Source organism: Ascidia mentula, chromosome 2 (assembly GCF_947561715.1).
Source record: "Ascidia mentula chromosome 2, kaAscMent1.1, whole genome shotgun sequence".
NCBI lineage: Eukaryota > Metazoa > Chordata > Ascidiacea > Phlebobranchia > Ascidiidae > Ascidia > Ascidia mentula.
Window position 1 is genome coordinate 6558117 of NC_138567.1, and position 24487 is coordinate 6582603.

General features: G+C 39.6%; 1 protein-coding gene across 4 annotated transcripts in view; it reads left to right on the forward strand.

Moving 5' to 3' along the window:
* The first annotated feature begins 784 nt into the window (after nt 1–784).
* The window catches only part of LOC145889731 (E3 ubiquitin-protein ligase rnf213-alpha-like), a 28622-nt gene continuing 4919 nt past the window's right edge, over nt 785–24487 (forward strand). For 2 of the 4 annotated variants that reach the window (XM_082980745.1, XM_082980749.1), the window contains exons 1-45: nt 785–963; nt 1282–1407; nt 1490–1625; nt 1772–1913; nt 2137–2275; nt 2459–2587; nt 2659–2809; nt 2866–3028; nt 3113–3205; nt 3427–3546; nt 3661–3738; nt 3798–3851; nt 4118–4235; nt 4566–4676; nt 4823–4937; nt 5215–5372; nt 5609–5883; nt 5999–6258; nt 6598–6801; nt 6951–7152; nt 7209–7282; nt 7341–7512; nt 7572–7673; nt 7740–7835; nt 8193–8321; nt 8391–8571; nt 8735–8922; nt 9080–9221; nt 9563–9756; nt 9949–10123; nt 10269–10537; nt 10950–11109; nt 11320–11537; nt 11666–11870; nt 12264–12468; nt 12681–12812; nt 13105–13352; nt 13619–13822; nt 14122–14297; nt 14988–15291; nt 15601–15770; nt 15944–16100; nt 16332–16522; nt 16641–16772; nt 17010–24214. In XM_082980745.1, the coding sequence (XP_082836871.1) occupies nt 852–963; nt 1282–1407; nt 1490–1625; nt 1772–1913; nt 2137–2275; nt 2459–2587; nt 2659–2809; nt 2866–3028; nt 3113–3205; nt 3427–3546; nt 3661–3738; nt 3798–3851; nt 4118–4235; nt 4566–4676; nt 4823–4937; nt 5215–5372; nt 5609–5883; nt 5999–6258; nt 6598–6801; nt 6951–7152; nt 7209–7282; nt 7341–7512; nt 7572–7673; nt 7740–7835; nt 8193–8321; nt 8391–8571; nt 8735–8922; nt 9080–9221; nt 9563–9756; nt 9949–10123; nt 10269–10537; nt 10950–11109; nt 11320–11537; nt 11666–11870; nt 12264–12468; nt 12681–12812; nt 13105–13352; nt 13619–13822; nt 14122–14297; nt 14988–15291; nt 15601–15770; nt 15944–16100; nt 16332–16522; nt 16641–16772; nt 17010–24214 (14315 nt within the window). In that variant the 5' untranslated portion in view covers nt 785–851. The remainder of the gene's footprint in view (nt 964–1281; nt 1408–1489; nt 1626–1771; nt 1914–2136; nt 2276–2458; nt 2588–2658; nt 2810–2865; nt 3029–3112; nt 3206–3426; nt 3547–3660; nt 3739–3797; nt 3852–4117; nt 4236–4565; nt 4677–4822; nt 4938–5214; nt 5373–5608; nt 5884–5998; nt 6259–6597; nt 6802–6950; nt 7153–7208; nt 7283–7340; nt 7513–7571; nt 7674–7739; nt 7836–8192; nt 8322–8390; nt 8572–8734; nt 8923–9079; nt 9222–9562; nt 9757–9948; nt 10124–10268; nt 10538–10949; nt 11110–11319; nt 11538–11665; nt 11871–12263; nt 12469–12680; nt 12813–13104; nt 13353–13618; nt 13823–14121; nt 14298–14987; nt 15292–15600; nt 15771–15943; nt 16101–16331; nt 16523–16640; nt 16773–17009; nt 24215–24487) is intronic. The other 2 variants (XM_082980746.1, XM_082980747.1) reach the window with 2 other exon arrangements.

Below are 24487 nucleotides of genomic sequence, written 5' to 3' on the forward strand. Positions count from 1 at the left end.
TGGCGCTCAAAGCGAGTCGGTGGAAAAACGCTGATTTCTGCCCCCGTGTCGACAAGAAAATTACGCCCAGATATGCGGTCCATTAAAAAAAAGAGGCTGCTCGTTTTGCCGGCCGTCGCAGCAGCTAAAGACGGTCGGCTTGCTCGTTTCCCCGAAACGCACATGGAGGACAACACTGACGTGCGTTTTTACCGAAACGACGGTGGTAAAAGCAAAGCGTTACACAGCTTTATTCCGTTGCAAAGTTAAGAATGACTCAACGAGTCTACGCAACAGCGGCAAAAGAGAAACGCGGCGAAAAAGGCAATTAATCCGCTTCGCTAAAATGCGGTAAAGTGAGCGCTACAACTAGTTGATTATTTCGCTAACGTTCGTTACTTTTTCAAAGTTGTTGTTGGTTTGAAGTTGCTTGGCAGTTTGTGGAGTCAGGTAAGTGTTTGTAAATTCCGACAAGACATTGCACTTTCCCCGTGTAGACTTCGTATGCACAAGTACTTCTTATATTCCTTGACAACTTTTGTTGAAGAAGAAAAAATTGTAGCAAGACGCTCTTTCAACATGTTTGCCTGTTTTTGGCATGTGTTATCATAAACTTTAAAATAGTTAATCATAAATTGAAACCTCTTATACAAGGCGCTATGTAGTCAATCTATGCCCTATTGGGATTCCCCTTCATGGAAAATAAAGTATTGATCGCTCAGCTGTCAATCAAAAGTTAGTTCCGTTTGTAAGAAAAGGCAAATGTTGAAATCGTTCTGTTCTTGCACTAATACAACTTTTACTTGCAAAACGAGTAAATATGAACTTTACTGCAGAAAAAGTATAAGATGGAATTAAGATAAAAACGTAACATGGAAAAGGAGGTACTTTTACAGTTTGCACCGTTATTTTGTGATTCCTTCACTGCAAAAGAAATCAATACATTTGCTGGTCAACTTGCTAAAGCAGAGTTGCTTAAAAAAGGTAAAAATTGTTTGATTGCTTGTCAAAAATAAACTAAAAAAACCTTTAAGTTTAATAATCAGCTTGGAAAAAATGTAATGTGCAGAGGATTTGTCCTCAACACACTATTGCGAAAATTTGTTAAATTTAGTTCTGTCACCCAACCTTGCATTGGACTATTGCTGCACTTTTAAATGTTTTTTAAAAAAATTGTGTAAGTTTTTTGTTTAATTTTGAAATAAGGTTTGTTGTGTTTTTTTGCATAAAAGTATCTGACTTGGTATAACCAATAGCATGCGATGTTATTAACATCATGGTGTCTGTATTGTCATTTTGAAGATGATGTTAGCAAAATCAAGGAGAATAATAAACTTGTTGACAAGATTGGGCATTTGTTGAAGAGTACTTGGAGTAACGAGGCATCATGGTTTGGGTCATTTCAGGCAGTGCTAAAGATAACATTTGGTAATATTGTAAAGTAGTATTTTATTGAATGATAAATTGACACACAAGGTTTAGTCACATACTAAATTGATTTGATCTGCAGGAAAAACCGATATATCAGAGATTTTATTTGCTGCATACCTAAAAAATGAAAATGTTTTATGGTTGCTTGATGTTTATAACAATATTGATGCACATGAGAAATCAATACGAGATTCCACTTGGATGCTCTCCAAAAAGTATTGCACATTTTAATATTTAAATAGACAAAAAATTGTTGAAAAAATACAATTATATACATAGGAATTTTTTTGTTGTACGTTGTGTGCAATTTTTGTTAAAAAAAGAACCAAAAGCATTAACCAAATCTACACGATGTTTTTAGTCAATTGCCTGTAAAGAAATGGAAACTCCGATTACTGTCGTTTGTTGCAACATCTGCTTTAACAATTTCCAGCAATTTTGTTGAAATGTTGGAAGAAAAAATGAAACAGTCTCTCACTGATGTTAGCCTGAGCAGTTTTAATGTAAGTATACATGAGTTTGCTCTAAGGATTAGCAAAATTCACTAGTTTATTAATCTCAACTTTGAAAATTCTTTGAAGAAAAAAATATAGTGCAACTAGCAATTTGTTGATATATCATATTTTTCTAATGAAATACATACTAAGCTTCAGATCAATTTCTAGCTAATCCTTCATAGAATCTTTTTTGAGTACTACGTATTCACCGCTTGTGTTTTATTGCAAGGACTCAAGTACATCACTGTTTTCTGGTGATGTTGAAAGGGTATTGCAGCCTCTGGTTCCAATGCTTAATGAATGCCTGGATGTTTGGCAGTTTAAATCATTATGTGCTGATCTAAAAACAAAGGGCCATCTTTCATCAGGTTTTTCATATGCTTTGTGAGGTTTTCTGCAAATCTCTACTTTTGTGGAATGAAGTTTTTATCACTTTTATGAATTGTGTGATACAAACTGTTTGGGGTTTAGCCTAAATTCAAGATTAAAGTATTGTAAAAATTTTATAGTTGTACACACTTGCTTATTGGTGCATTTTTTGTTTGTTTTAGCCCAGTCAAGAAATCTGAGAAATAAAACTGACACAAAAGGTGTTAGTTTTGAAAAACTTGTTCACTCTTTAAAATGGAACGCTAAAGATTCTTGGAAAATGGATTTTGTCAAAATTTTGGGAAAACATTGTAAAGATTTCATATTATTTTTTCTTATGCCATTGATATTTCTTCATTTGGTAAATTTGATGTTGCTTAAGGTACTGACAAACTGGTGCGTGTGGTTCGTCGACATATGTATGATGGTGACAGTGGAATAGAATTGCTTAATTTGAGGAAAAACTGGGATTTATTCAAGCAATACGAGAATGCTTTCAAAAAAGCTGTGCATAAAACTGCTCATACAAAATTGTATGTTATAAATTCCAAGCAATATAACAATATTCTAATGCAACATACATTCACAGAACAGCACCATTTCCTGATTTTATTCTTGAGGGAGTATTGACATTAACAACTTGTGTTGCTAATGCCAGCAAGTTTTCTACAGATTTTTTATGTATAGTCACAGGGGAGCAAGAAGCTTTCAGTCTTTCAGAAACATCAAAACATGATTTGGATATTAAAAGAGTAAGTGTGCCTTGGGTTTAATTGAATACTGCTTGTCAGACCATATGTTAAATGTTATCAAGAAATTCTGTTTTTTATCAAAAGAGTTTGGAAGCTCATCTGCCATCCTCTGATTCTGATGGAGAGAATTCATTGCATGCATCCAGCTTTAATTTTGAAGATGGCGACATGCACAGTGTAAGGGAATGTAAACATCATAACATTGTGTTATGAGAACATTCCATGGAACAATGGAAAGTCAAAGCACTTATTTTCTGTCCATGTTATGTTAAAATGGTCTTCAACTTTTTAGGTTTTAACTTTTGATGAAGTAACTTAAGTCTGATCATTGAATTGGGAATATATTTTAACAATGGTTAAAATTATTTGTTAGCTTTTTTTCCTACATGCATTTTTAGGAAATTGGAATGAATCAGCAAATTGGAATGAATAAATTAAACCAAAATCAACCAACACCTTCAGAAAACTCCAACCAAACACTCCAAACAGATCCCAAAACCCCTGCTGCTATTAAAAAGGTTAAATCTAAGTTTGAGTTAAACTTCAAAGAAAAATTATCGAAGAAGCATTTGATGATTTTCAATTTATTTAAGTTTTGATTTTCTGAAACCAAACTTTATCCTTGTTTTTAGGAAAAACTTGGAGACCACCAACTTAATCAAACTAAGACTTCCACTTCGAGAAACGCACAAAAAAGGAAGAGTGATAACGTATGCTAATCAACAATTGCTTCAAGTGTTTCAAACTTTATTTCCCCTTTTTTTTGCAGAAAAAAAAGGACAATGAAACCAGTTCTGATGGGGAGTTCAAACATGGGCAAGAGGTAGGTTTTGTTGACAAATGGTTTTTCAATAGCTACCATGACATAGTACTTGTGAGATATCATTTTTTTATTATATTGTTCAGAGAATATGCTTCTATATTTGCCTCTACTCAAAGTACAATTGCCTTGACAACACAATTTATTAATTTAAATCCATGCAAACATGCAAAATACAGAATAATGGTTTAAAGCCTGCATTTAAAGCAGTACCGATAACATCCAGTTGTGCAGTGACAACAATTTTTTATTAAAAACTTGCGTTTCAGGAATCTAATGTGAAACGTCCTTGCTTTCAGACTGATGCAGGGGTTGAACACATGGAAGTTGATGATCATACTGAAACTCCACATCATGAAACTTATGCCTCAAAAGTAGCTGGAACAGGTTATCTCTGCTTTAATGTCATCTCAAAAATTTTTAGTAGAATATGAAATATACTTTGGAACACAACTCATGGGTTTTCACATAATTCTGAGTATAAAGAGACTGGTCCATATTGTTATTAACACTGTCAAGTTTAAAAGAAGACGTTTCGGCAAAAACTTATGCCATCATCAGTTTGAATGACGCGATTGGTGTAGCTCAATCATTTAAACATGACATTGTTAACAAAAATATGGACCAGTCTCTTTATATTCAAATACACTTTATTTTTAAAAAATTTGCAAGCAAGTACATGTTGATGGTATTTTTAAAATCACTTTTGTTCAACAGTATCTAAAAAGGAGAAATCACCTTTAGCACCGGCAGTTTTGTCTGTCAGAGAACAAACTAAAATTCTTGGATTCAACCACTATTTTAATGCAAAACACCACTCTGAAAAACGTGAGTTTTCTTTAATACAATGGAGGTTAGCTCACAAAATGATTACGATGTGGAAGCCCTTATAAAATCAACATGCACTGTTTTAGTATTGCACAGTAATTGCATAGCATTGAACTTTTTATTTTATTTTTATTTTCTTGCTTTAGATAAATATGTTCTGGAATTTCATGCTATGGCTGTAAATGGAATAAAGGAAAATGACATGCTTTGTGTGTACTTTAAGCATGATGATACAACAAATCCAATGCACTACAATGAAGTGTAAGTCATGTTAATCCCATATTTTTCGTGTTCCGAACTAGTTTGTATTGTAGTATGAAAGATTTTAAAATGTTTTTGGTGTTGTGTGCACTTAATGAATTGCTGCTCTATAACTCTGAATATTTGCAGGTTTATTATATTGTTTCACAAACAAATATCAAGAAAAGCACACTGATAAATGTACAGTAGGGTGACCACAGATTGTTAATGTACAAGCATTGTCATTAAAATAATACTGCAGACATTATGTGCTTTATAAATGTTGTTTTTGTTGAAGGCAAAAGTGTTATTCATTCATTGCTGAAGTGGACAGAACTTCCATCACATACAAATATGCAGTGCAGAGAGCAGAAAGTAATGCTTTTTTCTGGGAATTCCTTCCTGCCCTTTATGAAAATAATCAAATACGCAACAGAGAAGTTGTGTTTAAAAAAGGTACTGACTGTATTTTTTCATCATGTCACAGTCTGTATACATGTCAATTAATTGCTGAATAACATAGCATAGGTTATGAAATCTCTGGAATGGAAACTTCAGTACCAGCAGTTTACCAGCTAAGCAACGTAATAAATAGAAATCATGTCCAACCTATAGTTTGTGATATATAATATCTAAAAGTGATTAATTACAGTTTCCAATCCCTTCGTTTATGTAGATGAATATGTTTTTAGATGGATATGAGCAGAGGCATATGATCACATTTGACATTGTTAATTTTTTTCGAATGGAATTACATCAATATGAAAATCTTTGGTCAGAATACCTTTGGCATATGTGGCCCTCCTTTCGAATTGTTGCTGTTCACTCTGAGGAAAAAAACAAGGAGAATTTGCCACTTTTTGTTTTTGTGAAGTTGTTTAGTGATTGGTTTGCATCTTTTCAAAATGGGGTGCGCATACTAACTGACCACACATTACATTATGATTATGTTCATCCTAACTTCCATGTAAGTATCCACTGTTTATCGCAGAGTTATAAGAAACTGCTCATGGATTCTAAAGTAGTGTAATTATGTTTTCTTGGATTTGTATGTGCATATTCTATCACAAATATTTGTGTAGTTTATGAAAGAAAGCGACTTTTTGGCAAATGAGACAAAGTCTTTGATGGAAGACAGCGCAAGTTTCTCAAAAGAAAAGAGGGTTCTTGGAACCCTTGGAGTGGTAATTGCTATGAAATTGAATAGCAGACCATTTGATCGTGTTCCTCTCAAAATGAACATCCTCAATGGACTATCTCTACATGACGTTAATGTGGGCCAAGTGAATGAAATCTATGCACAGCTTATTCAATGTTATGAGCGCATTTCAAAGGGTAACAGGTATGTTTGTATAATGCTTTTATGATATAAAAGGATTCAGGGTATTGCTATGTTAATATTTAGTCAAATCAGAATAATGACAATTATTCCTAACAATGACATGGAATGTAACATGCTTTACTTCTGACACTCATATGTCTAACTTAAATCAATGGTGTCTGGAACTATGCATTGCCGTCTTTTATGCACGAAACCAAAAAAAAAACATTTGGCTTAACAATAAGGAAATTAAAGTGGAATTACATCACTGCAGCAAAAGCACAAACTGTTTTATTAGAGGAATCTGACATTTTTCTGTTTATAAATTGAAAAATTTCAACAAACTCTATTCATTCACAGTACTTTCAAACCTAAAATTAAAGAAGTTTTGAATGATGTGTTTTTTGACTTGGCCACGGAACCAGAGTGTTTGCTATTTCTCCCAATTTACACTGTTGCGATGAATGCTGCATCAAATGAACAACCATTAGCCAGTTTAAAAATTCCTCCCACAAAGAAATTGTCTGCACTCAAAGAACATTTTCGGCAGAACTTGTACCAAAGGTATTGAGTTATAATAACTGGAATAATAAATATAAGTTTAACATTTTCTTAAGTTGGACTGCCAAGGCACTGTAACACAATTAAATAAATTTTGGTCCAGGTAAAATTGGCTTGGTTGTGATTAATGGGTGAATTCATTGCTTTAATAGATCTATAAAGGAGATGGCTGATAAAGTGGCAATGTTGTCCCCCGTTTTTCCGAAAATGAGGGAAATATATCAAGATATTTTGAGTCCCCAAAGTGTGTGTGATCTTGTGACCAATGATCATGCAACCTCCCAACTGTTCAATGCTGTTGGGATTTTTAAAAAATTAAACTTTTTTTGGAAAAAAATGCTCTCTTATTATCAGGTAAACCTTTATCAAGAATTTTTGTAATGCCTCTTGTTATGAGATTTGCATTTTAGACCTCAAAGGAAGAAATTGTCTCTGTTCATTGCAACTTAATTTTACACTATTTGGAAACTTTTGTCGGTTCAGAGTAAGTTTTAGAGTATGTTGAATAAAACAAACAAAAGTGTTTAATTTTGGAAACTTAGTCCACAGGAAGAAGAGCAACTAATTTTCTGCAAGGAGTTACTGTCTTCTGCTGAACGGTCGGTTAAACTTATACAAAAGTCACATCATAGATATTATGTTTCTTCTTTGTGCATTGCTCGAGCTTTGAATGTAGTTTCACATGTTCTGAACTGTGCAACACGGTTTGATGAGGTACGATCTTATCATAATGTACAACCAAATGACTATTTTGCTGTTTAATATGTTTTAAGACAGTAAAGCAGATTGATGAACTTCAAAAGTTGAGTTTAAATGCTCTTAGTGAACTAATAAGTCACCCGAAGGACCAGAATTTTTCTTCTAAAGACATTGAGGTGCCTTTGATTTACATCAAAGCAGTACAATCTGGCTACATATATACCTTTTCTTTAAATAAATAGCTTTGGAACACACTTACTGAAGTAACCTGGAACAAAACATTTGAAGATACCTGGAAAAGCACTGCCATGGAAGCCATCTCTTTGGCTATTCCAAAGGCATGTTTTATGTTTTGAAATACTTTTGGCCTTAGGGCAATGATTCTTACCCATTACGTAATAGTGCAGTTGTACAGTAAACCACAAAATCGGGTAAAAAATTCAGAAAAAAAATTATGTTCTAACACAATGAAACTGGGAAATGGAAAGAAAAGGTTGTGAAACACACCTCTACAGTTTCATATTCTAATCTCCGGACTCAAATATCAACTCCACATTTTATATGTTTGCTACTAAAACCACTCCTAGACCCATTTTTTACCTTATTAAAATTTGTTTAGGTTTCTGTTAGAAATATATGGATACCAGTTTTGTTACCACCAACTATGATTTACTAACATTAGAGTGATTTTTTAGAGATTTTCAAACAATCCGCAAAAGCTACTTGAGTTTTATGCCAATGAGTTTGAGCAGATGCGAGGAAATGAACATGTTAAAGCATGTTTTGGGGATGTCATAGTCAGTCAAGTTGAAAAAAGCCTCCAGGTACTGAAATTCAAATTCTAATATATATTTTAGGAAGTGGTGGTAATAGTAGAACAAATTTTACTGCAGGGAAATACTGGTTTATTTGATTGGATTAGGCAGAAAATATCGAAACCACAAATAGTAAATGTTTGTGTTGACATTTTTTTGAAATACTGGAATCATTTTCAAGAAAACAAAGAAATTGATGGAGATGTGTTAATCTTCATGCAACAATGGCAACCTGCATCTGCTTTTTATAAGCTTTTAAGTAAGGTTTCATTTATGTTTTTTTGTCGAAGTGTAAGTGACAACAAGCAGTATGTACCTGGCTAACAATAGTTACTTGTCAGCAATGTTGGTTTGATCAGCAAACATTACCCTTCAGTTAGAAATTCATGAAAAATATTTTGTTAACATATGCTGAATCTTAGCCACCAAGGAATTGAAGTCTCATCTTTCATCTGAATGCAAAACTTCAGTGAAAACTATAAAAGCTTCAGTCATTCAATTACTTGGTTGCTTGCAAACTGGAGAAATTTCATTGTTAACATTGAAGCAAATTTTGAAAGTGGAATCTCATTTTCTGACCTGTCTTGACTGTTGCACAAAGGTAACAAGTGTTAATGATAATGTGTCCAGCGGTATATTTTAGTCAGGGCTTTAAAGTATTCTTTAGTATTTTTTCTTGTTTTTGTTTGCTTAAATATGCTAATACAAGCAAACAGTGCTTTTTGTTACCGTACATCTTTGGTTCAAGTTAACATACTTTGTTTTAGAAAACAAGTTCTGTCGATCCGCAACCCACCACAACTGAAGTGAAGAATTTGTTGCAACACAGGTTAAGTCAAATGGAATTCTTTATCAACACACGAAAAGCTGTAGATACCTTTTTGACAGAAATGAAAACGTTATTTCAAGGTAAAACCCATTTTGCCCAAACCAGGGGTTCCTAAATGGTGCCACAACGCCTTAGTACACCACTTGAATGTTTTTGGGACATAGCAAGCTTACTGTGGAAGAATTTTGTTTCATTAACAAACTGCATATCCTTTCCACCGTTTGCAGTGAAGGTTTATTGCATTACACAAGAGAATTTGTCCTAAAAAGTAGTCAACAATTTCGAGTCATTATAACAGTTTTTCTAGATGAGTGTGTCAACAGTTCATGAAAGTTAGGACTCTCTGGCTTAACCAAATAACTCTAAAAACCCTTTTCAAAATTTTGTTATTTCTGCCTTCTATTCAACATTTCCTTCATAGGCAAAATCTTCAACGACATTGATTCTGTAAGTCACCTTTTGGAGCAAGACACATCAAAGTTATTGTTGTGTCATGTGATAAACTGCAAGCACATCAGAGCAAAAGATATGTTACCCACTAAACCAGGAACATTAAGTTTCTTTCCCTTTGGTGAGGATGTGTTGCAAGAAATTAAAAACTTGCTCAGCTCGAAGGTAAGTTTTTCGGCTAGTGCAACTGGGAAAAAATTAAAATTAATACATGTTGAGAAACAGTTCATATGCTTTTATTTGATAGAAGATTTTTTGGATTGAATATGTTTTTGATTTAGTTTATGAGAAACAACAGCTCCAAATTACAATCACTTCAGGAACATGTAATAAATTTAAACTGGCAATATTTTCTAGGCACTTTCCAACAATCATGTAAAGAAGATGTTTAAGCAGAAATGGTTTGAAGAGTGTGAAAAGGCAAATGTTCCAGAGGGTGAAACACACCAAGTGTCTGTTGTAGAGTTTCTTATTGATGTTTGGACACCTGTAAGACTACAGATCCAAGATACAGTGCAAAAAATTGATGATGGTACGCAGTTATCTGTAAATAACGGCATCTAATGAACACATTACTCTTAAATTATTTTCATAAAATATCTCGATTCTAGGATCTGGATTGCTTTTACAAACTTTTGAATGCATATTTCAGATGTGATGCTTTTGTATTGTCCTAGGTTCTATTTTGGGGTCTGAGGTTGATGACTTGTTTGGAAAACTCAAAAACAATAATGAGGTTGAAACCAACTTGAAAATACTTTACAAAGTGCGCAGCCTTTCACAAGAAAAATCTGACTTCAAAAAGCTTCGAGGTGTTGGTCATAGCACATATCTGGTGGACAGTTATTTGAAACTGTGTCAGAATCAACAGCAGGCAGCAAGTATAAACACACTGCGAGAAGAGCTTAAGTTGGAAGGGGAGTTTTCAAATCTGGAAAAATCAATGGTATGAGTAGTTTAGAGGAAATTTAAACCTAAATTTACATATTAACAGTTCTAGAAAGTTGCCGTTTTGTTGCAATTTAAACCTAGTGGGGTTAAACTGTTATGGGTTCTGTATAATTTTCATGCTAAGCCTGTTTATAAAATACGATGGTTCTGGGTCACATAAGAATTTTGAAACAAAAGGCAACTTTCATGAACATACCTAAGTAATTTATTTTCTATTAAAAGCAAGTGAATATAATGCATACACTTAAAAATTAAATCACATGAACCAGCTTGGATCCAAAAGTGGGTAATGGAAACAGTTAGTAGAAATACTTGTAATTAAAATAAATCAACATCCATAATTGTTTTTCAAAGTTTAGTTAACTAGTTAAATTTATATGCGTGTTTGTATTTGTTTGCTGTTTCAGGTTTTGGCCAATCAGATGGATGAAAAGCCTTTAAATTCAATCACTAAAGAAATAACATTAACTGTAAAGGAACTGCAAGCTGTTGCCAAACATGAACAAGTCATTACAGCTTGTGTAAAACACATAAACCTTATCAAGTGGCTCAAAGAAAACATGAAAAGTAATCCATCTATTGTTTATTCGAGAAACTTAAATAAGCAATTTTGTGTGTGTGCCCAAAAAAACTTATTAACACTCTTTTTAAGTGTATAAAGCATGTTTGTTGTGAAAACTTGTTAAAAATGGCACTTCTGCATTTTTGAAGGAACCAACTAACTGATCACTTTAATCAAATTTGATTGAGGTTCTAAATTTTAGTACATTCGAACAGATATTAATGAAGTGAAAGTGATGAGCGACCTTGCCATGATCTCAGCTGGGGAAACTTCCGTGGAGGTTGATAGAGTCACATGGTTCCTCAGTGCTGTCATAGGATTCTCTCCTCTTATATTTGATCTTCCCAAAACTGCTGGTTGGAAAGAATTTGTGCAAGCGTGTGAAGAAGTGGGAAAAAATACCAAAAGAGATGGAAAACTTCTACACAAATGGGTATGGCAAAGTGGAGTTGTGATTTTATAATATGCCCTTTTTAACTCTCTTGTCTACAAGATATACTTCATTACAAACAATTATCTACAAGCATATCTGTTGACTGTGTTCACGGTTTTGGGCTATAGAAAGAAACATCCAAGCGACTGGACTGGCTGAAAACAACTAAAGACCTTCATGGATCAGTTGAAAAATCTTCATTAGAGAGAGCTCGTCTCATCAACATGTGTGGAAACTACATTGTCGGGGAAGATAAAATGTTGGTTCCTACTGTTAAGGATTGTTTGCAAATGAAGATTTCAAAATATCAAGCAAAACAATCCAAAATGAAGAGTAAGTTGGGTTTCATTTAATCTTTTTTCATTGAACCTGTTTAAGATAAAACTTTATCTGTATGTCCTTCAAAATATTTTTAAATTTCTAAATTCCTTTTTTTGTATTGCTAAGTCAGACAATGGAAGTTAGTGTACGTAAACATAAGTATAGTGCCACAAAATAAATTTAATCAACAACAACCATTACAAAATGGTCCAAACGCTTCTTTGTAACTTTGTTGGCATCATTTTGAGATCCGGTCCGTACCGATGTCTATGCAATTGCATATTTTGGGTGTGCAATCATTACAAACCTACTATTGCACAAGCTTTTATTTATTAACAAAATTTACGGTTTCCAAATTTTGAAACCGAACTAAAACAACCCTGAAATGAAAACATTTTTTTTAAGTTTCTGAAGACATCTCGATGGGAATTGGCGATTTGAGAGATTTACAATCCCGACTGATGTTGATTGCTGGTGAGGCAGAGAAAGGAAAGCATGATGTGGATCGATACATTGCTGTCTTGTCGGTCATCGAAAAACTTACCAAGGCTTATGTAAAGTTAAGGAATTCCGGCTGCCTCCTATTCAGCAACTGGAAAGCAATAATAAGGTAATGTCCAACTTTAGTCTGGCTCACGGGACTTACGACGGTAAGTTAGTCTTTTTTCACCTCTATACGATTTAGAGTCCAAACTTCTCGAACAATTTTCCACCTGTTAATCATTAATCTTTTACTTTTGTCACAATGTTAATATCTTTTGGGTTGTCAAACATTTTGAAATAGTTTAAAATAACCCTTCCTTAAATTTAAATGGTGTTAAGGTGCAACGACGACGACGGAGGTATGACAGTGTCCGTTTTTTTCGATGAGAAATCTCCAGCAATCACAAGCAGAGAAAAGGTGATTGGGGAAGTTCACAAGCTTACCACCGTACTTGAGGATGCCAACAAGACGTAAGTTACACATTTGTGGATAAATATACTTCAGATATTGTCACTTTGACCTAAAGAGCATATATGGCACATGCTTCCAACGCAGCTAAACGCGTGTTTGTAATTCATCAATTTGTGTTGGTTTGCTTGTAGTAAGGCTAGGTTTTTCCATACCGCTTTAAAATAAAGTGCACTTTTCCTATAAATACTTGCATGTTATTGTTAGTTGTACATTGAATGATTTTATATATGCATGCCATAGTCGGATCGCATATCGAAGCTACATACAGATTGTTGGTGTGATTGTTTTAAGGTGGCTTGCCTACCTTGGGGAGAAACGCACCAACCACTACCACCTAAACCACTTCAACATACACCAGCTTACATATCTGTGCAAGAGTCTGGCGAATGCGGAGGAACTGGAAGATTTTCCCGACCAGGTTTACTGTCTGTTAGCAAGCGTCATGCCAACGGCCTCTTACGAGGATATCATCGACACTCTGGATGATGCAACGAGGATCAAAGACGATGTGGAGATGGAGGAAGTTGCTGTCGAGGAAGGTAGACCATGTCGGTTTTAGTATCTTATCTTCTGATTGGTTGCCTTGCCATAAAAGCAACAACTATTTGAAAATCTGAAGAAGCATTATAGCTGCAGAATAACATATATCTTGTTTAAATTTACACCAAAATCCATGAACCTAGCTGAAGTGAGTAAAATCTTACTGTTTTTCGTCGAAACCATTATGTTAAAATGATCACCACTAATGTGAATAACATCTGGCTGTTGCGACTTGTTGGCTTTAACGTTTTAATTGCTTTCTCAGAAATGGAAACCGACACCACAATGGAACGTAAAACCAAGATAGTGAGACAACTCGTGCAAGGGGAGTTGTCGGAGAGTGTGGCGAAGGCGGCAGTACAAGCAGTGAAAAGTCTCGACCTTGACGATTGTTACCTCTGGGCTCTTGAGAACGAATTCGACGAACCAAAAGTGGAGAAGTTGCAGAAAGAGTTTGAAGAAGAAATGGGTAAATGCAAATACAACAACGGTTTTAAAATATATATATGCAAAAGAGCATAATAATCGGTGCAGCTCATGAGACCTTGCAGGTCGAAACAGTGTGTACGCCTGTCTGCAGCTAGTTCAGCAAATACAAAATTTTAAAAACAGACAAATGTGATCAAGTTCCAAGTCACTGGAAAAAATTGTACAACCCAGATAAAATATAATAAGCACAACCCTCTTAAATGTGCATAATGGACGATTCATAACTTGCATGTGTTTAGCTCAATGATTTGCTCTTTAAGTGTAAGTGATTTACTCAAGGTTTCAAGGAAAATTGGAGCAAGATCGGTGTGGTCAAGGATGTCCTTAAAGATCACACGAATCTTAGTTTGAAACAAGTGATCGAACATATTCAGGAAAACCTGGAAATTTCTGACAAAAATGACATCGGAATGTTCGTCAATACTACGTGTGAAAGATACCTTAAAGGGACTTCGGTGTGTATGAGATCATGATTTGTATAGCAACGGTTGCGTATTAGCACCAACAAGCAGTTCCGGGGCATCCATTCGGCAAACTATAAGGCAACCGTCTAGGACTCACACCATTGAGGGGGCGCATCACTTCGCGAATAAGCGCCCGAGCTATATACCAAAAATTACCCATCAGGATAACCTTTCCGATTTCTGCAATGAAACCATGCTGCCATAGCAATTTCAAATCATTAATTTTGGTAGCAGAAAATGATCAAATGGGGCGGAAAAACTGAAACTTGCCTAGGGTGCAAAATAAGCTTGGTCCAGCCAACAAGGCTGTAAGCAAACAACCCCAGTTGCGTCGTTTTTATGCGACGCAATTGGGGCTGCATTACCAGAAAAACTATTTCGTCGAAAGATGTATCTCCAGACATATCGACAGAGCTCTTAACTATGGAGTATCGCCTAGAAATGTCTTTCAAAATGTCTCCCATATATATTGCGAAGGATTTTAATTATTACTGCCTTTTTCGAGGATATTTCAAGTATATTTCAAGGATAGGACGAATACATTATCAGTAAAATTAATCTTTTAAAAATATCCTTTTCTGGATTTATTTTAAAAGAGGTTGATTGCGCAAAAAACCCAAGCCGTTGTAGTTGACGAACTACAAATTGCTAAGGATTGTAATTATTACTGCCTTTTTCAAGGTCACATCCCTGAGCGATTGTGTGAGCCTGGAACACATTGGAATATTCCTCTCTCAACTAAGTGCCTTCAACAGAGGACCCGCTTTGCCTCGTAGAGAGTGGGCGGATCAATTTGAATCCGGCAAACCCAACTTAGTTGTGTGCACGCCTGACAGTGTGTGGCGCAACGTGCTTTCCATTTACGCCAAGTCGCCTGAACAGCCCCTGCCTTCAGCTTCGGAAGTCCTCGTCTGCTCCGAGACTACCACAGCCGAAGAGGTGGATTTGTTGTTGAGAAGAGCCATCAGCAAAAATCCTGACGATGGTAGGTTTGTGACCTGTTGGCCCTTTTTATCGCAATAAGTGAAAGTTTATGGCAACTGATTTTTCTGTACTTGGAAACCAAATATTCCTCCAAACCTTGTCTTATTATCATTTTATAATTTCACCCTATTCCTATTATTTTGTAATATGCTGAAATTGGATTAGGTATTGAGCGAAATATATGTGAGCCAAAAAGGAGGACATATGTAAAGTCTTGCATACCAGTGTAACCTGATCACCATGCCCACTCGGGCTGCTGAACTCGGACCCTTTATACAAACCTAATGCAATTTAACTTTTTGTTTCTCAGGCAAACGAATTTACTGCCTGGCCTGTGCCGAACAACTCTCGTTCACCACTGCCAAAGAAGTGGAACAATGCTTCCAGCATTTGACGCAGAGCAAGGACAAAAACGATTCGTACAGACTTGTTGTTGTCAGTAGCAACAGTCAACACTACATGACGACATGTTTCGATGAGGTTTGTTGAAACCTTTTTTTCCACTTTTATAAGTTTAAACTTTTATGTTTGTCATTGCTTTACGGCAAACAGTTTGAGCAAACCTGATCTGGTGTCATGTTTAATTTTTACCCAGGAATAGCAACAGTGCAACGTACTTTAATTTGCGCGTACAAACGTTCGTATTTGTTCAGCACCAAGTTGCGAAAGGCCACTTGGCGGAGGAGGCAGATTTGAAACTCTACATTAAACGTCATCTGAGGGTGGACGAATCGTGCGACGAAAGTGTGGCGATGGTCGACAAGGAAAGGAGTTCGGTTCGACTTGTCTACTCTGAAAATGCTGGCAATGGTAAAAGTTGTTGCAAGTATTACAAACCTTTGTATATGTCATGCACCTGACACAAGGTAGGCCAAATTGTTTGTTATTTGGATATTTTAAGCTTAAAAAAATAAATTTAAGCAAGGCTCTCCCCTTTTTGCTTGTTATTTTTCAATCAAATACCTAGACAACTTATAATCGACACGACTGACTTACAACAAAAACCATAGAGGGCTTCACATTTAACCTCTTTTTCCACAGGAAAATCCTTGTACATCCAAAGGTGTCGTGAATCGGTTCAAGAGACGTTCGAAGATCGCGTATTCTTCCACGATACAGTGTTGCGGTTTCTCGACAAGACGATCGACCTGCATGACATCACAGACTCCCTTTACAGCAACGACACTTCGAACAGCGAACCACATTTTGTCCACGTCGACGTAACTCCTGCGGTAAGAGGGACATGTATTCTGTAATTGTACTAGAGGTTGTTCCAGCAATAGTATTATGCAGCACGTTTGTACGAAAAACGACAAATTCGAATCTCAATAAACGGGAGTTTCTGTACAGGTCGGGACAGACGCCAACAAGTTTCTTTTCGACCTTCTGTTTGTCGGTTCCATCCAGAATAGCCACGGCGTGATGTGGAGGCGTCACCCTAAACACTTCTACGCAATCGAATACACTCAACCACAGACAGAGGTGACAAAAATTGTTGATGTTAATTATGATTATTTTATTTCTAAATCTCAGCTTGGAAATCGTTTCTGTAATGTCGACTTTGTATTTTTGTGCGGTAATCGATTTGAACCGATTAGTTTGAGTTTTGAATCGCGCTTTGATATTGATACAAAAGCCAGAAAACGTGAAACGCAGTCAGAAGGTTAAACAAAATCGTTCATTGCCTTACGAGATTGTGTTTCATTTTATTTGGCTCAGGGCATCCCGAGCTTTATGAACATCCTGGAACTGATTCCTTCTTTGACTTGCATCTCTCCTCGAGCTGTGACGCAAGCTTTGCGGGGTGAACTGATGGACGAAGACACACAACACGTTCTAATGGACAACAGTAAGTTCAACAGCGAAGTTTACCAGCGTCCCTACCAGTACTTGAACCGTTACAAGAACCGCGAAGTCCTCGACGGTTTCTCATACTCGAAACCCGATGGAACGCCGTTGGAATGCTTGACTACGCTTCTACAGTTCTGCAGCATCGCTGAACCGTCCTGGGCCGAGCTTCATCATTTCTCAAGCTTTCTTAACGTGCAGCTGCAAGACTGCGAGAATTCCATCTTCTGTAACGTGGAGTTGGTCGGCATCGAGTCTCAGTTGATCGGTTTCAAGTCGTTCGTTGTTCGCTTTATGATCCGCATGTCTCAGGATTTCGCCACTTCGTCCTTGGGTGGAACGGAGGGAGCTCAAGTCGGCGAAGAGGCCGGAGGTCTGTTCGAACTCCACCAGCTGAGAAGGAGATGGGAGAGTCGGCTTCACCCTTACTTGTTCTTCAACGACGACACCAGGACTGGATTGCGAACGACCATGTCCTTCGTCCACTTCAACATCGTCCGAAATAAGGATACAAATACATGTGACTTGTGTCATCCAATCACAAACGAAGTTGAAGAAGAACAAATTATGACGTCACTATTGTACGAAGGTCTTCATATGAATCGAGTTTCACTGCAGCAAAACTTCGACAACCTTTCGCGCCACGACAAGCTTACTACGCTGTGTAGCGTCTTCGGTCAAGGCCTCGTTTTTGACCCCGACCCAACGTACGAATTAACCACTGATAACGTTCTAAAGATGCTTGCCATACACATGAGGTTCAGATGTGATATTCCCGTTGTGATCATGGGAGAAACTGGATGTGGCAAAACCAGAATGGTTGAGTTCATGAGTAAGCTGAAAGCGGGGCCAGGAGCAGAGATCCGCAACATGTTGACTGTCAAGGTGCACGGTGGCGTCACCGTATCAATTATACAAGAGCGTGTAAACGAGGCTGCCCAACTGGCACGAGATAACGGTGACGTGGAAACCGTGTTGTTTCTTGACGAGGCCAACACCACAGAAGCGATCTATGCCATCAAGGAAGTGATCTGCGACAAAACAGTGCACGGGAGGCCGTTTCACGATTCTGGACTGAAGATAGTGGCGGCCTGCAACCCTTACAGAAAGCACTCAGACGAGGAGATACAGTCAATGGAAAATTGCGGCCTTGGTTTCAACGTTAAAACATCCAACACTCAGGAAAAGTTCGCTGGAATACCGATGCGCCATCTCGTGTACCGCGTCATACCACTTCCACCCAGCATGCAGCCCATGGTATGGGATTTTGGTCAGCTAAATAATGAAACAGAGGAGATTTACATCCGGCAAATGGTGCTTAAACTGAACGATGACCTGCAGAGGAACAAAAGGATTGATGAAGAGATGCTTACCCTCATGACCAAGACGCTCTCTGCTTCTCAGAGGTATATGAGGGATACGAGGGACGTGTGCAGATTCGTGAGTCTTCGTGACGTGGAAAGAACGATCAAAGCCTTCAGGTGGTTTTATAAAAGGATGGAAAACTTGGATCCGCTCATAGATAGGGAAAAAGACAAGCTTACTCGGAGGCATGCACGCATCGGGTCTCAGTTACGTGCTTTCATACAGGCCTTGGGAATGTGTTACCACACCACCCTGAACGACCGGGTGGATTACAGGAAACTGGTAGCTCGTATCTTCTCCAACCATCTGCGTGTGAATGAGAATGACATCCAAAGTGAGATCGTCGCTTGCCAAAGTGTGTTCATGAACCAGGTGGAAGTAGGAGACGACATCGCTTGCAACGAGGCGCTTCGTGAGAACGTGTTCATGATGATAATCTGCGCAGAAATGCGGATTCCCCTCTTCCTTGTCGGTAAACCTGGAAGCTCAAAGTCTCTCGCCAAGACCATCGTCACAAGCGCTATGCAGGGAAAAAATTCCACAAATCCCCTCTTTAAGGAACTCAAACAGATTCACGTTTCTTCCTTCCAGTGCAGTGCAGTATCGGATGCCGTTGGTATCGAGGCTGTCTTCAACCAGTGCGCTCAAATACAAAGTCAACAGGATTTGGAAAAGTTTGTGGCCGTTGTGGTGTTGGATGAGATCGGCTTGGCAGAAGACTCCCCCAAAATGCCTCTTAAGGTCCTTCATCCTCTACTAGAAGTTGGTTCTACCAAACACACTGGGTTTGATGTGCCTGAATACAACAAGGTTGGATTTGTTGGCATCTCCAACTGGGCTCTTGATCCTGCTAAGATGAACAGGGGAATATTTGTAACAAGAGGCGAACCCACCAAACTGGATCTACAGAAAACAGCTCAGGCGTTTTTTAAATCGGACGAAGGAACTTACGGTGAAAATTCACACATTGTTAAGGGATTGACCGGCGCATATCAGGAAGTTTGCAAAATGCAGGCGGAGGAAAAAGAATTTTTCGGACTGCGCGACTACTACGGCCTTCTGAAAATGTTGTTCAAGTTAGCGTCCAATGAGGGGAAGGTTGAGTTTTCCAAATTGGCAATCTGCGTTCTCCGTAACTTTGGTGGTTACCACGAGGATGTCTTCAATGTATTCTGTACGGCTTTGGACCCATCTTTTCGAGAAACATACAGGCCAAACGTGAAAGTGATCGACCTCGTGCAAGAAAACCTTAACTCCGATTACGAAAGCCGCTTTCTACTCCTCTTAACGAAGCAGTACTCCGCTGTCAGCTTGCTCTCCAAAGTCATACAGCGCGACTTTCAGGTTATTTTCGGATCCAGCTTTCCCCGGGATCACGATTACACGGAGATCTGTCGCAACATCAACCGCATCAAAGTCTGCATGGAGTCGGGAAAAACCGTCGTCCTTCTCAACCTCCGCGACTTGTACGAGTCCCTGTACGACGCTCTGAACCAGCAATACGTCACCTTTGCTGAGCAGCGCTACGTTGATCTTGGTCTGGGAGGGCACAGAGTAAAGTGCAGAATCGCCGATAACTTCAGGTTGATCGTCATCGAAGAAAAAGAGGTTGTTTACAATGAATTTCCCATCCCCCTCATCAACCGCTTGGAAAAACACGTTTTCGAGATCGGTAGCGTCCTCACTGAAGAACAGCAGAGTGCCACTGAGCGTCTGGACACCTGGGCGAAGTCATTTGCTAATGTGCAGATAAACTTCCACCGCTTTGATGTGAGCGACGCGTTTGTAGGATTTCAGGAGGACACGGCCGCATCCGTTGTTCTTACCGTCTCGGGTAGATCGGACGAGAACGTTCTGGAAGATGCAAAGTTTGTTCTCCTGCAGACAGCCTCGCTGGATTCCGTTGTCCGTTTGTCGAAGTCCAAGCTGGAGGATGTCGATCAGGTCCAGCAAATATACACAGGAAATCAATCCCACGAAACTCTGCAGAAAATGTTGGCCGCTGAACTTGTTTACGACACCGAGAGAACCAGTTGCGTGAAGGTATTTGAAGTCGTATCGTTTTCAATGTGTCTCAACGAGCAAGATCGTCTGCGTCTCGAGACCGAACTCGAGCTACAAAAGCACCGCATCATGCTGGTCACACTCCAGCAGCTGCAGACGGAAGAAGAGTACATCGGAACGCTGGATGAGTTTTTTACCTTCGCAGGATCGGAAGAGCGTGGGGATCAAGAGCCGGTCATCCTCCTTATTCAGTGTCCCCAAGCGCAACAACACGCAAACTTGATCGCGTGTGCAAAGTACACAGCCATGAACAAGGTTAAAGATTTCGCATTCCACAGATGCCGAGCGCAGGTCATCGTCGCCTTCCTGTTCTCCCTGGAACGCAGCACCGCCGCCAAATCACTCTCGTTTACCACTTACCACAGTGATGAGTGTTTGTCAGTGTACGTTGACGAACTTCGCCCCGGTAGAAACCGTATAGCGCAAGTTGGGGTGCTTTGGAATCTGAGCATCTCCGAAACACTGGAGACAAGTCTGCGCGCATGCCGCGACAACAACCCAGACCTTCCAGTGGATATCCTACATCTCATCAAGATTGCCATCCCCGATGCCATGGCTTGCCTCACAAACCAACACGAGAAAGATCTCAGTCGCAACCGCGTAAAAATCCTCAACCAGCTTTGTTTCGACTGGGAGCTCAGCAGGCAATTTGTTGACGCTCTGATGGCGATAGTCGTAGGTTTGATGAAAGACCGTGAGAGGGGAAGTGCGAGCTCGTGGATTGTAAAAGAAGCATGTTCCCGTACCTCTCTACAGGAAGGCGGTTCGTTCCGCAACACCCTGTGGCTTCGTTTGAAACAGCTCGTCAGCGTGGCTCTAGCGAGGATCGTCAGCATGGCAGACTGCGACAAAAACATCGACGTCCTCTGTCACGTGACACCGCAAAACGCACACGTGGTCGATCTCTGGTTCGCCATTTTCTCTTCCTACTTGTGTCGACCGCAGTGGTCCAACTCTCTCACAGGAAACTACTTCGTCGTCAGCTCGCAGAAAGGATACACTTGCCAGTTTCCCTTTAGCAGAGCGGTGGCGGAGGAGCTCAGAATAACTTGGACGGTCGTCCACCAGCTGAAGGGTGACAATCCCCAAACCGCGTTTCTCAATAAAATCAAGTCGTCACCTTTGAAACAACTTCTGGCGAACGCTACTGAAACTAAAGGGAAGGACGTCATCGATAGATTTACGCACGATCTCATCCACCTACTGTACAAAGCTGGGTCGGACGATCCGGACAGGGAGAGAAATGTTGTCGGGGAAACAATTGGAATTCTGTTCGCGAAGCAGAGAGAGGTCGAACAAGAACACTACGAGATCCCACTTCTTGAACTATTTACGCTCGTGATGAAGTTGCGCAAGGATTTGGAACTGTTCGCGGAGGTAGTCGCCTCCTACAGCGGATCCCTGCAGTTTTCTAACAGCTGGCTTGAAGATCAAAAGCGCAAACGGGTTTTCTCCTTGCATGTGAGTGCGTTTCGTTCCATAGTGCAACATCTGCGCGACGGAGCTAACGAAATTGACAAGGTGGAAAACTGTAACAGATGGAAAGAACTTGTCTGCAGGCTCAAAAAAGTTGCAGAGTCCGTTTTGAACGACGCCGACGTCGAGCTTGCAACGACTTGGAATCTGATACGTTTTGTGGAACTCTTCTTGGACCAACTGGTGCCTGTGAACACAACCCATGCCAGTGAGTACCTAAAAACGTTGGCCCCCCTCGCTAGAAGACTTTGGAAAGGCGCAAGCAAAATCAACAGCCTCGCGGATGTTAAATTTCTCAACATTATCACAAAATCCCTGAAGGGCTGCACCAAGGATGTCCACCTCAAAATACTTTGCTCCTGGCGCGAAACTAAATGCAGATCGTGCCGAACCGAGAAAGCCAACGAACCAGTCCGTCTCCCATGCGGCCACATCATCTGCTACAGATGCGTGACGTTGGACGAGGAAGGCAGAAACTGTCCGGCGTGCAGAAGGGTAATCCCCGATGTACAAGCTCTCGCTCCAGTTGAGCTCACGAAACAGGACAAAAAGGAACTCGAGACTTTTAAGAGTTCGTGTACCGGCTTTTTCCTCGAGTATCTTTCCACGTTCTGTTTCCCGGACCCGGATTCTGCTTCTCAGCATAAAAATCTGCCTCCGCCCGACGATAAAATACTCCTGGCTTTGGAGAAGCTCGTGATTTGTGACAAGCGGACGCAAAAGATATCTCCCCATCTGAGCAGCTATGACACAAATCCTACAGCAAGATCCTACATCCTTCAACTCCTGATGCGTTGCGACAAACACGCGGTGAAAGAACAGCTTAACGAGCATTTTGATAACATGGCTGAGGTGATGGATGATCGCGGGGTTCTGATGGATATTTACCTCCAGTGTTCCGAAGACATGTTGGTCAACCGCTCACAAATCGCCCAGGTCGGCGACCAACTCAACACAGAGTTCGCACACGACTTACTGCACACTGTAAGAAGAATGATTAAAAGCCAGTTGAACACTCAGGTTGAACAGCTGGACGCTTGCTCTATGCTCCTTTACGTATCGCGCGTAGCTGCCGAGGGGATTCACATGTTGCTTGCTGAGCAGATCAAAAACCTTAAGTATAAACGCGACTTACAGATGTTAGTCGACGAGGTCTGTACGTTTACACGCGACCGACATGTCATGAAACAGTTCATGGTGAAATACATGTGTCGCCGTTACGGGATCGACTCCTTCGACCTTCTACTCAACGACAAGATGTACAAACTCAATCTACTCCCTCAGAACCTTGTTCCGCATGAGGACGACGATAATCCCAACCTTTACCTGCAGTTTGACAACTTTGTTTTGTCGGGGCCCACATACGTTCGTGTGAAGGACCTTCTTTTTGACGTAGTCGACAACACCAGTTTCCCGGGCTTGAAACAGCAGTTGATCACTGAAATACAACAAGGACCCGACAGCGTCTTTCAGATTATGCTCGCGTTGTCCACTTGGGCGGCAAGAGGGATGGCTACCGCCGAGTTAAGGAACGAAGTCTATGGGTTCGTGTGCAATAACATCCACATGCACTTGGTCGGTGGCAACACCCAGCAGTTGTACAACAGCGTACGCAACCGAGAACTCGACCTCTTCCGGGTTCAAGGCGTCACAGAACAGATGCAATACAAGCTCACGGACTTTATAACCCTTGCTTTCCTTACATTGAATACCAGCACTGACAGGTTGGTTGCTCAGCTTCAAAGCGTTCTTACCGACCCTAGTTTCTATGGCCGCAAATTTCTCCCGACTATGCCTGCTTCCAACTTCTTCCTTGTAAAAAACGTCATGCAGCAAGACCGTACCTACAACAACCAGCCACCGAAAGCTTACCTCTGTCCAAACGGACACGTCTACTTTATCGGCGAGTGCACCAACCCCAACCAAGCAGGCAGGTGCCCTGACTGTGGAATGAACATCGGAGGCCAACGTCACGGTTTGCTTCACCATGGCAACACCGCTGGCGAACTGACCGAGGAGTCACAAGCAGGATATTTGCTTAAAGCGCCAGAACAGCGTGGTGAGGTGGCGCCAGACCGTGCTATGACCAAGCTTTCAGTCTGCGCCATCCGAGCTTGTCTTCACGCCGCCTTGCTGCTTGCAATCAGGAAGGATGAAGTATCCGTTGCAAGGTAAAGAACAAATTTGCTTTCCACGAAATGAGTTTTTATGGTTCTGGTTTTGGGTCATTATTTAGGGATTGCTGTGCGCCGTCCCCGCGGTTTTTGTTGGGTATTATTAAAACGTTTCCCATAATAAAGAAATTTTCTTGCTGGAATAACACGTGCTTTTAATACTCTCTAAATTATTAGGCTGTTTTGCGTCAGGTTTATGCGCTCAAAATTTGCCTAAACAGTAAGATCCGGAACCCCGAGACATAGTTTCATGTTACCCATATTTCTTTT